Here is a 12,748-nt window from a genome sequence, read left to right as displayed (position 1 = left end):
GGCTTAACAGTAAGTTTTTACTTATATTTTATGTTACCTGATTAAAATATTTTTCAAGTTTAAATTCCTTCTTTTGTACATTGTTGAGTATAATGGTATTGCTAATATTATTACATAAGATTCTCAACATAATGCTAGTTACTGAAATTTTGTGAATTGTCTTAACCAACAGAAGGTTCACATTTTGAGTGATTATGAATAATTATGAGTTTTCTTTTATTAAATGCAAATTATAATGCTAGCCTTATTGTGCTTTGTAATTTATTATATGTTATTTTTAAATAATTCACATTTTTAGATCATTTTGTTGGAACCATCGACCTGTTCAAATAATTACATCTAATAATTATAGAGACTCCTTACCATGTACCATTTGCTTGGAATTCATTGAGCCTATTCCAACTTATAGTATATTACGAAGTCCTTGTTGTAAGAATGCTTGGTTTCATAGAGACTGTTTACAGGTAAGATATTTTGTAAACTTTTTTGGATATAAAATTTGTTGTTTGCTGACTTGAATTTCATTTCCTTTTTTTTTTTTTTTTTTTTTTTTTAAGTTTATTTACTTACTTTTTAAAGTAATCTCTACACCCAATATGAGGCTTGAACTTACAACCCTGGGATCAAGAGTCGCATACTTCGCCAGCTGAGGGGGGCCAGGTGCCCCTGATTTTTTTTTTTTTTTTAATATTTTTATTTATTTCTGGCGGGGGGAGAGAGAGAGAGAGAGAGACAGCATGAGCAGGGGAGGGTCAGAGAGAGAGGGCGATACACACTCTGGAATGGGCTCCAGGCTCCAAGCTGGCAGTCAGCACAGAGCCCGACACGGGGCTCGAACCCACGAACCGCGAGATCATGACCTAAGCAAAAGTCGGACACTTAACCGACTAAGCCACCCAGGCGCCCCCAGGTGCCCCTGATTTTTTTTTTTTTTTTTAATATTTTTATTTATTTCTGGCGGGGGGAGAGAGAGAGAGACAGCATGAGCAGGGGAGGGTCGCCCCCAGGTGCCCCTGATTTGAATTTTATTTATTATTTTTTTTAATTTTTTTAATGTTTTATTTATCTCTAGGAGAGAGAGAGAGAGACAGCGTGAGCAGGGGAGGGTCAGAGAGAGAGGGAGTCACAGACTGGAACAGGCTCCAGGCTCTGAGCTGGCAGTCAGCACAGAGCCCGACGCGGGGCTTGAACCCATGAACCACGAGATCATGACCTAAGCGAAAGTCGGACGCTTAACCGACTAAGCCACCCAGGCGCCCCTTTGATTTGAATTTTAAATTGGGAAGAGTTAACATGTGTATTTTACTTGTAATTTAAAAACAGCTTAACTAAAGCATATTTCACACATAAAATATACTCTATTGAGGAATTACTGTATTGAAATTTACTCTTTTGAAGTGAATATTGAATTAATATTTTAATAATACTTTAGAATACTACCTTCTAATTTTTATTTATGCTTGAACATTTTTGTTGTTTTTACCTAAGGTTTTTGTTTGTATTTCACAATGAATAAAACACAGATTTAATTCACAAGTTCGTTTACATATTTAAGCTTAGAAAATCAAGATATGTGAAATGATAATTTAACTGTAAGCTAAGATACTTAAATGTTGAGAGGCCTTTTAAAAAACTGGTAAACACTTTGTATCACAGATTCTTGACAGGGACTGATTACTGTTTAATGAATTAAAAGTATTAGTTCTTTTTGAAAGCCACCTTGTATGTCAAACTTGATGACAGGTTATTAAGTATATACCATAAAACACATAACATTAAGTAATTTAACATGTATTTGATTCAAAAGATTTTTAAAAAGATCTCACTTACTGATAACATCAAATACAATAGTATACATGTGTTAAAGTACCAACTGATAGTTCTAGTTAATAGAATGCTAAATAACAAAGGATTTATTTAAGTTTAACACTTTTTTTTTAATGTTTATTCATTTTGAGAGACAGAGAGAGATAGAGCATGAGTGAGGAGGGGCAGAGAAAGAGGGAGACACAGAATCTGAAGCAGGCTTCAGGCTCTGTCAGCACACAGCCCATTGCAGGGCTCAAACCCACAGACTGCGAGATCATGACCTGAGCCAAAGTCAGACGCTTAACCGACTGAGCCACCCAGTCTCCCCTAAGTTTAACACTTAAGTTGGCTTTTACTATTGTTTAGTAAAATGAAGTGTTATTATTGATTACACAATATCCACAAAAGTATTTCTCAAAGTTTGAAGGTGTTATAAATCCTCTTACATTTCAAGACAGTTTTAAAAGTACTAATAGTAAAAGTACTTGAGTGAATCGAACAATAGCAATAACTGCAATTTCTTCTCAAGTAGTGGTTGCTTAGCCCAGTACAAAATATACTTTCAAATTTACAGTTTCTTGTAATAAACATCCTGCAATTTCCTGCCTTTGAACTTACAAATCTTTTTAGCCATCCTGATCATTACGTAGAAATAGAAAATATTCAGCACTTCACAGACCCTACTTTGTAGCACATGTGAATAGAATGAGTGAAGCTTAGAAGTTGAGTATGGGATCTGGTGATGATACCTACACTGAAGCTCTACTGGTACACCAGAAGGCTAGTTAGAACAACTTAAAAGAGAACTTGAGATTCAAAAGAAAAACCTGGGTGAACTAAAATCTTAAGTTGTCAAAGTGGAAATAATCTAACTCAAAGGCACCTGAGATGATTAAATTCCATATCCCTCAATACCTTCACTCAAAGAAACGCAGCAGTTTAGAACTGTAGTAGACCACTCCAGATTGACATTGACATTAACCGAAGAACTTGATCTTTTTTAAGCCCAAGGACCAAATTTTAATCTCAGTGCTGTTCATACCTTTTATGACAATATTAGATTTGTAGATCCTGTGCCACCAATATCCAAAGATCAAAGGTCCACCATCAAAACACCAAGAACTCAAGACACAGAAGGTGGTGAGGCGTCTTAGTGGAATTGTACTGCCTATATGTTTTTGAACTATCCAGCCTTAATCTGCTGTGAACAATGTGAAATGCCAAGGCCTTTCTGAGCCAAAAGGCCCTATGTCTCTAAAATCACATGTGAAGTTAAAGAAACTAGTCTGTCATCAAAGTTTCACAGCTACACAGGATTTTGTCAGTGAAGGTATGGCAGGATCTTGTTATACTAATGTTAAATGTCAGCCCACAGAGCTAATAATACTTCAATCTAATGTCATGGACAGTTGAAATTTGTCTTGGTTGCCCACTGTCCTAACCATGTACAGTGTTAACAGTAGCCCATTATGAATAATTCTTGTTATTAATGCCTAGGTGTCCCCAGTTACCTTTTCACCTTCATGTCACTACTGAGTTTTGATAGGAGGAAGGAATAGAACGATGGCTTTTTTTTTTTTTTTTTTAAACTTGCATTGAGGGAATGCTTAGTGGTTCAGTTGGTTAAGCATCTGACTCTTAATTTTTACTCAGGTCATGGTCTCATGGTTTGTGAAACTGAGCCTCACTTCGAGCTCTCTCTTGACCATACAGAACCTGCTTGGGATTTTCTCTCCTCTCTCTCTCTCTCTCTCTCTCTATCTCTCTTTCTCTTTCTCCTCTCCTCCCCAGCTCACACGTGCTCTCTCTCTCTCTCTCTCTCTCTCTCAAGATAAACACTAAAAAAACAAAAAGTGTTCAGTGAAACACTACAAACATGAAGAAAAGGAACAAGGTTTGATTATTTAAACACTGTGGCTCCCTCATGGTGCCAGTGGATAGGGGAATTCATGGGTATGTGGGACTCTTGGCCTTGTGTTTGTTGTCCCGAAAACCTCTCCACTCTGTGAAGCCAGCTTCAGGGGTGTGAGGATGAAAAGGAAAGCAGCATGTGTTGTCTGTACAAACATGGAGTGAAATATCCCAAAGCTTTTCCTACTGTACCAATTTCGAGTCTGTTTTAAGGGATTTCTTTGTATTTCTATGTATATAGTGTAATAAGCTTTTGTTAACTGATTTTCTTGTTTCCTTTTAGTGATTAAGCACATCGATGTCCCTTTTTAAGCCTTACCTCAGAAAAGCAGTGCCTTAAAATAAAAATGCATTAATAAAATGAAACTGCACACAACTTTTCTGTAATTTGCCCTCATGAGTGCTGGTGTTCTGTGAAGACACAGACATATGCTGGCCAGTGAATTACAGGAAATACTACAGGACTTAATGTCTTTAAGTCACACTGTATACTGACTTTAGCTGTGGGTAGCACAACACAGTGTTTAGTCTCCCACAGGGAATCTTAAAAGGTTTGTAACCCACTGACAGAATAACAAGGTTAAGCAGAACTTTCACAAGAGATTGCTCTTGGGGTCCATGTGCTCCTATGCATCAGCATTTCTGTATCCCTTGGGTAAATTCCTAGCAGTGCTATTGCTGGGTCCTAGGGGAGTTCTATTGTTAGTTTCCTGAGGAACCTGCACACTGTTTTCAGAGGGGCTGCACCAGTTACATTCCCACCAACAGTGTAGGAGGGTGCCCGTTTCTCCACATCCTCGCCAGCATCTCGCGTTCTCTGTTTTGCTCATTTAGCCACTCTTACTGGTGTGAGGTGGTATCTCAGTGTGGTTTTGATGTGTATTTCCCTGATGAGGAGGGATGCTGAGCATCGCTTCACGTGTCTGTTGGCCATCTGGATGTCCTCTTTGGAAAAGTGTCTGTTCATGTTTTCTGCCCATTTCTTCACTGGGTTGTTTGTTTTTCGGGTGCGGAGTTTGGTTGAGTTCCTTATAGATATTGGATACTAGCCCTTTATCTGATATGTCATTTGCAACTATCTTTTCCCATTCTGTTGGTTGCTTATTAGTTTCGTGGGTTGTTTCCTTTGCTGTGCAGAAGCTTTTAATCTTGATGAGGTCCCAATCGTTTATTTTTGCTCTTGATTCCTTTGCTTTTGGGGGTGTAGACACTTTTTTTTTAAACTAGACATTTGAAGGAGCTTATTAACTGGCTTTTTCTCCTGCATGCCTTATTTCTTACCAATTTTTCACATACATTGCTGGCTTTGATTTACCTGTCTAACCTCATTACTGAGTTCATTATTGCCAGCGTGTAATCCCTAAATATATTATTAATTAGTTCCCTCATCACATTTTGCTCTCTCTTGCCATGGAAACTTGATATATACAATTACATTTCCTTCTAATGTCTTTTGTCCTATTTTCCTGGCAAACCTTTGTTTCCTCTTCCAAATTTTGCTTTGACTTCACCATTCTTCTGTCATTTTTGTCAGGCTCTTACATAGACTTAGGTACTTCTTCCTCTCTCTTTCATGTATATACTTAAACACACACACACACTTTTACAAATTATAATTGTACCTCACAATAATTCCTTGAAATAGGATCTAAGTTATTTTATGTTTCTATTTTCGGTACATAGCATAGTGTTCAGCACCTGCACTATAGAGGGTAATACACTATAGGGGGTAAATAGTTACTAAATATGTGCTGCTAATTGTTTTAAATGAGGATGGGTACTCTTTCTAATAGGTTTATAGTTTTCTGTTTCCTCATATTTTCTGCCTGAGGGTTCTGTATTTCTATGTGCTGAAAATAAGAATAGGTTTTATAATTCTCCCCTCTTAGGAAAAAAGTCACTTAGAGATTGAGTTAAAAACAGAACCAAGGATGATTTATAGTAATACTTATTTAAACACCTTTCCCAGATGAAGTAAATCAATATTTTTACATTTTATTCACAGAGAGTGATGGATAACACAATATTTGAGGACAGAAATGACATTAGGGGCACCTGTGTGGCTCAGTTGGTTGAGCGTCTGACTCTTGGTTTTGGCTCAGGTCTTGGGGGCGGTTTGTGGGTTTGAGCCCCATGTCGGGCTCTGCGCTTACAGCATGGAGCTTGCTTGGGATTCTCTCTCTCTCTCTCTCTCTCTCCCCTCCTACTTTCTCTCTCTCTCTTTCTCTTTCTTCTCTTCCTCAAATAAGTAAACAGTGAAAAAAGAAAACATTGGAATAATAAAAGTTGAGAAAAATATGTGATAGATGTAAAGTTAAGAACAGCCAGTTCATAGGAGCACATGTACGCCAATGTTCATAGCAGCACTTTCAACAATAGCCAAAACATGGAAAGAGCCTAAGTGTCCATCAACGGACGAATGGATTAAAAAGATTTGGTTTATCTGTGCAATGGAATACTATATGGCAATGAGAAAGAATGAAATCTGGCCATGTGTAGCTACATGGATGGACCTTGAGGGTGTTATGCTGAGCGAAATAAGTCAGGCAGAGAAGGACAAATATCATATGTTTGCACGTATAGGAGGATTAGGAGGAACTTAATGGAGGACCACGGGGGAGAAGAAGGGGGGAAATGGTAGGGGAAAGGGGGAAAGGCAAACCATGAGAGACTCTTGAATGCTGACAAAAACTGAGGACTTATGGTGGGGGGGGGGGGGGGGGATGGGCACGGAGGGGGGTACTTGTGGGGATGAGCACTGGGTGTTATATGGAAACCAACTTGACAATAAACTATTTGTAAAAAAAAAAAAAAAAAAAGAACAGCCAGTTCATTAACTTAATTATTTTTCATCATTGCGGGAAAATTTTTCAAAATTTTAGCAGTAGAGTATCAAAGCATAAGAACTAGCATAGAAAATATGTTTTTATAATATATTAAGTGAAAAATAGTACATGTTTTGTTACCTGTTACAATTTATAACCTGATACCTTGTTAAATTGTTAACAATGGATTTCTGTTTTCTGTTACAGGTTCAAGCAATAAATGCAGGAGTGTTTTTCTTTAGATGCACAATATGCAATAATAGTGATATATTTCAGAAAGAGATGTTGAGAATGGGAATTCATATTCCTGAAAAGTGAGTACCATTTAGCCTCTTGACAAAAAAGATATGTAAATGTAGGATTTAATAACAATGGAAATAATCACTTATGTATGATTAAAATGATCATAAATAAGCAGCCATCTTAAACGTGGAAATGTAAAGCTGTCCCTCCACCCACTGCCTCCTTCTTCCCAAGAACTCATTGCTAGTTCTTGAGAGCAGGGGCTGTGACTTAAAATGTCTCATTAATTGACTTACAGTGTCTTAATAAATACCTCAGTATGTACAATATTAATTGGTTGACTTATACCCAAGTGTAATAGACTTTCAAAATGGTATATATAAATTTTCTAAGAGAATCAAGGTGTGGTTTAAAGTATATAAGAAGGATTTTCTTAGTACTTAAAGAGGAGGAAATAATGGCACTAAACTTGAAATTTAAAAATTAGAAGTGAAATATTAGAAAAAATGTAGATGTTAGAAAATTTCTTATTTCTCATTTAGCATTTGAAAATTCACTGTGAGAATAATTAACTGTAGGATAAAATGACACTAATAGATTTATATCTTAAAGACAATGATTAATCCCGAAAAGCATTGTTTTATCCTTGTTGCCAAGTATGTGAGAAGTTTCTTTTATATTCATTACCAATCCTTTGATGCAAAATTTTAGTTCATAGTACATTTTATATCTTTGTTTATAGAGATGCATCTTGGGAACTAGAGGAAAATGCTTATCAAGAGCTTCTGCAACACTATGAGCATTGTGATGTCCGAAGATGTCGTTGCAAAGAAGGACGAGACTATAATGCACCTGATAGGTATATTGGGAAGTCCCTTTATGTTTAGTGTCGTTTTTTAAACTGTTGGTTGAGGAAGTAGTTTTCTAGTTCGTGAAATGTAGATTTGCTCTAAGAATGTTTGAAGTTTTAACTTGACAGGAGGTATATTTATTAAAAGCATATTTACAGAGAAAGTATTGCTGTCGGATAGTTGTAACTAATTTCTGTGGTGTGTTTACTGAGCCTTCATTGTCTAGAGCTACACTGTCCTGTATGGTAGCTACTCGCCACGTTGGCTGTTGAGCACTTGAAATGTGGCTACTCCAAACTGAGAAGTGTTTTAAGTGTGAATACACAGTGAGGACTTACTGTCTTAATTTGCTAAACCTGCCATAATAACAGAAATTTATTTTCTCACCATCCTGGAGGCTAGAAATTACAGATAGAGGTTTTAGCCAGTTTTATTTCTACTTAAGCATCTCTACTTGTCATGCACATGGCTCCCTTCTAACTTTGTCTTCACATTATTGTCCCTCTGCCTGTGTCTTAATGTTCTTTTCTTATAAGGACACCAGTCATATTAAATTAGGGCCCACCCATGTGACCTCATTTTATCTTAATTATATTTTTAAAGGCCCCATCTCCAAATAAAAACACATAGTGAGGTGTACTGGGTTTTGGGACTCCAACTTATGAATTTGGAGGGGACACAATTCGGCCCATAATAGTAAGACAAAAATAACTTAAAGCATCTTGTTAGTGACTTTTTGATATTGATTACATGTCAAGCAAAATCATATTTTGGAAGTGCTGAAATTCATTTCACCTGTTTCTTTTACCTTTTCAATCAGGTTACTAGGAAAGTTTAAATTAAATGACTTGCAATGTGTTTCTTTTGGATGGCACTATTCCATAGCTTAATAATCTAGCAGTATTCTTTTGGGTCACTATAAAAAGGTTTTGGCATTTGAAATTTATTGATTATTCTTTTGAACTATGAGTAGATATTGGCTCTAATCTTAACAATCATTTTGTGCCTTTTATGTACACTATACTGTGTTGGATACTAGAAATCAAGAGTATCTTCATTTTTTAAGATGCAGAATAAAAAGTAACATCCAATTTTGTTGAAATTTATGGAGGATATTTCAATACATTTTTAATCGCTGTTGTATAATCTTACTTAACATGGCAAGCTGAAACTTAAAAGTACAAAGCAGAATATTGGGAGCCTTGTTTCTCACGGAAAATGATTTGGCTGGGTAAGACCTCTTATTTGCAAAGGCTCAGCTGATGTCTTGCCTGCTTTGAAAAATTTCCCTAAGAAGCTCTTACCACTCCTGATTTCCCATTCTGGGCTGGGTTTTTTCTTTTGTGTGTATGTTACAATATAATTGACATTATTTAAATTTGTTTTTTTCATTAGATTAAAAATTATTTAAGGGCAGAGGTCTTATCACAGATGTCGAGTGTCGTATATTCTTCATTTTTGAGCGAGAGAGAGCATACACGAGCAAGTGGGAAGGAGCAGAGAGAGATGGAGAGACAATCTGAACAGGCTCCAGGCTCTGAGCTGTGAGCACAGAGCCCGATGTGGGGCTCGAAATCAAGAACCATAAGATCATGACCTGAGTCAAAGGCAGGCACTTAACTGACTGAGCTACTCAGGTGCCCCTCAAGTGTTGTATATTCTTATGTGATTGGGGACCCTGATTATTCATTTGGAAACACTAATAATACCCCCTCTAAAGGGTTGTGGTGAGGCACAGATGAGATGATATATATAGATGTGCTTTGTGAACAATAAGTTACTTTAGGTGTCTTTTTTTTTTTAAAGCTTATTTATTTATTTTTTGAGAGATAGAGAGATGGAGGGCAAGCATGAGCAGAATCCCCAAGTAGGCCCCACACTGTCAGTGCAGAGCCCATGAACCATGAGATCATGATCTGAGCTGAAATCAAGAGTCAGATGCTTAACCAACTAAGCCACCCACACACCCTAGCACCTTAGATTTCCAAGAAGCAATACATTGACTAATACTGATATTTTCTAAATTTATTCACCCAGTTAGTAGTTACCACGCTCACTTTTCTTTCTAGCAGTTATTTGAGATTGAATCCCTTCTCATTTCTCCTGGGACACAATACCTGCCATTTGAATGCTTTTTCTGGTAATCCGACTTCCTCATCCTAGATATAGGAAAGCGTTTGCTTTCTAACCACCATGGTATAGTGGTTAGAAGCATGGGCCTGAATGAAGCCTGGTCAACTAGGTTGGAAGCCTCAGTGAGACTTAACAAGCAGTGTAAATTTAATTGGGCAAGTTATTTACCCATCTGTGTTTTGGTTTCCTCCTCTTTAAATTGAAGGGTAACAGTGGTTTTCTCTGCTTTTTAAAATTATGAGGATTGGGGCACCTGGGTGACTCAGTCGGTTAAGCGGCCGACTTCGGCTCAGGTCATGATCTCATGGTTCATGTGTTCGAGCCCTGCATCGGCCTCTGTGCTGACAGCCAGCTCAGAGCCTGGAGCCTGTCTCAGATTCTGTATCTCCCTCTCTCTCTGACCCTCCCCTGCTCACGCTGTCTCTCTCTCTCTCTCTCTCTCTCTGTCTCTCTCAGAAATAAATAAAAACATTGAAAAAAATTTAGTAAAAAAAATTATGAGGATTAAACTTTTCATATAAAGAGAACTGGTCCTAGTATATAGTAAGTGCTCATGTTAGCTGTTCTTTTCTTTCTCTTCATCATCATTTGGCAGAACTATCTGGGGAAGTTGGGGAGACACACAGCTATAGACCTGTATCCACACAGAGAGAGATTCACCTATACCAAATGGAAGGGAGGGTTTCCAATGGCCTCTCTTACCTACACATCCACACACACAGAGAATATATATCCATTTTGATTCATTGAGGGTGTACCCAACCAAACTAAAAGTAGGCCCCACACCACAACCCACACCCACACCTATACAGAAAACACACACATCACACAGCCTATTGGGAAACATGGAGGCTGGGGGTGGATGGAGGGGAACAAATAAGAAAATATTAATATGGGCCACATAGTAAGTTCTGGATCCTGTTGAGCCACAATACTAGTGTCTGAAGAATCTTTTGTAGGAAATAATTCCTCACATTGAATTGGAAAGGTAATATTTTAGTTAAATATTTACTGAATGCTTCTTCCACGTTGGACACATTGACATAGCAATCTCCCTTTGGCCGTAGTAGTTTCCAAATATAAAAGAAATTTTTTCTTTCTTAATCATATTCTCTCTAATGTTTATATCCTTGTTTATGTGAATGTACATGTTGATATTTAGTTTAGACATTTTAAATTAGTGAATATTTAGAGGAGGAGGTGGTTACAAACATAATAAATGAAATAGAAAAAATATATATGAAGAAAAAGTAATGTATCAAAGCAGATAATCTATTTTTCCTCCTTTTGTAGAAGGGCTGGTTATATGTGAGGCAGACTCTGTAGCCTTTGGCAGTGCTAGTGGTTGGAATTAGACCAAGTTAATCCTAAAATGTAAATATGCTTCTCTTTATGTCCTCAGCAAATGGGAAATAAAGCGCTGTCAGTGTTGTGGTTCTAGCGGAACACATTTAGCTTGTTCCTCATTACGATCATGGGAACAAAACTGGGAGTGTTTGGAATGTAGAGGTATTCTCTACAATTCAGGTAATATTTTGTACTTTTGAATAAAGGTATTTTTTCAAATGTATATTATTGAAAAATTTCTTTCTATATTTCTATAATGCTAACGTAGGGTTTTAAATTTGCAGAGGATTTCCAAAAAGCCAAAAAGCATACATTACCCAACACTAATAATGTGGGAATAACTGATTGTTTATTGGAAGAATCATCACCTAAATTACCCAGACAGTCACCTGGACCCCAACATAAAGATCTACTGAGGTATGTCTTTTGAATTGGAGAAAAATATAATTTTTTTTTTTTTTAAGTAAGCTCTATACCCAATATGGGGTTTGAACTCATGACCTCAAGACAGGAGTCACTTGCTCTACCAACTGAGCCAGCCAGGCATCCCTATAAAATTCTATTTTGAAAAAAATTACAATAGAAGGTAGCTTCATACACTTAGCATATTAGCTGATCTTAGTATTCTGGAAGAGTGTTTTTTCTTTTTTTTTTCTTTTATGTTTATTTTTGAGTGAGAGAGTGTGAGCAGGAGAGGGGCAGAGAGGAAAGGAGGAGACAGAGGATCCAAAGTCAACTCTGTGGTAACAGCAGACAGCCGCATGCAGGGCTCATACTCACTAATTGTGAGATCATAACCTTAGCCTCAGTCAGACACTTGACCAGCTGAGCCACCAAGCATCCCTGAATGAGGTTTTTGTTTTGTTTTTATTTTTGTTTTAATGTTTGTTTATTTTGCGAGAGAGAGCAAAGAAGGGGCAGAGAGCGAGGGAGAGAGAGAATCCCAAGCAGGCTCCAGACTGTCAGTGCACAGCCTAACATGGGGCTTGAACTCACAAAACGTTGAGATCATGACCTGAGCCAAAATCATAAGTCAGAGGCTTAACCAAATAAGCTACCCAGGTGCTCCTGGAAAAGCATTTTTTAAACTATTGGACCAACATATGATCATGAAAGTCAGTGCAACCAGCATGGCAAAAAGAAAAACAGGATAAAATAGAATATAAAATATCAGATTGCATTGCACATAGAAAGAATGTATATGAAAATTTATTGTGTATTGAGTTGTGACGTAAAATACAGATTATAGATCATTTTCAAGGTGGTTTAAAATATTAAGGATACCATGTTACTTTGTTAAAAGGAAGGAATCCTTAATATAGATACTATTTTTTTATTTTATAATCATTTGCTTAATATATTTGCTGTCAGTGTCAGAGGTCTAAATGTCACCTCTTTAGAAAGTTTAAGACATACTTTACAAGTGTTATTGTATTGTATTAATGCCTAAATATTTTCCTACCTGGTCCAGTTCACCCTTCCTTTAGGCAACCTGGTGGTGTCCGGCTCTCAGGAGGTCACCATATTGATGCCGAACTTAGCGCAGACACCCATTTGGCGTAACGCATTACAGCCCAGAACTCCTGTGCTCAAGCTTTCCTCCTGGTTCAGCCTCCCTAATGGCTGGGA

At 37.2% G+C, this 12,748-nt stretch overlaps 1 protein-coding gene across 4 annotated transcripts in view; it reads left to right on the top strand.

The window, feature by feature from the left end:
• The window catches only part of G2E3 (G2/M-phase specific E3 ubiquitin protein ligase), a 62,041-nt gene that overhangs the window by 34,249 nt on the left and 15,044 nt on the right, over positions 1-12,748 (top strand). For all 4 annotated transcript variants that reach the window (XM_039247144.1, XM_039247146.1, XM_039247145.1 and 1 more), the window contains 5 exons: positions 299-464; positions 6,753-6,859; positions 7,531-7,647; positions 11,175-11,299; positions 11,404-11,536. In XM_039247144.1, the coding sequence (XP_039103075.1) occupies positions 299-464; positions 6,753-6,859; positions 7,531-7,647; positions 11,175-11,299; positions 11,404-11,536 (648 nt within the window). The remainder of the gene's footprint in view (positions 1-298; positions 465-6,752; positions 6,860-7,530; positions 7,648-11,174; positions 11,300-11,403; positions 11,537-12,748) is intronic.

This window comes from Hyaena hyaena, unplaced genomic scaffold, assembly GCF_003009895.1.
Source record: "Hyaena hyaena isolate Hyena2069 unplaced genomic scaffold, ASM300989v1 scaffold_291, whole genome shotgun sequence".
Lineage (NCBI taxonomy): Eukaryota > Metazoa > Chordata > Mammalia > Carnivora > Hyaenidae > Hyaena > Hyaena hyaena.
The sequence above is the reverse complement of the archived record's forward strand: the minus strand, read 5'-3'. Positions and strand labels throughout refer to the sequence as shown.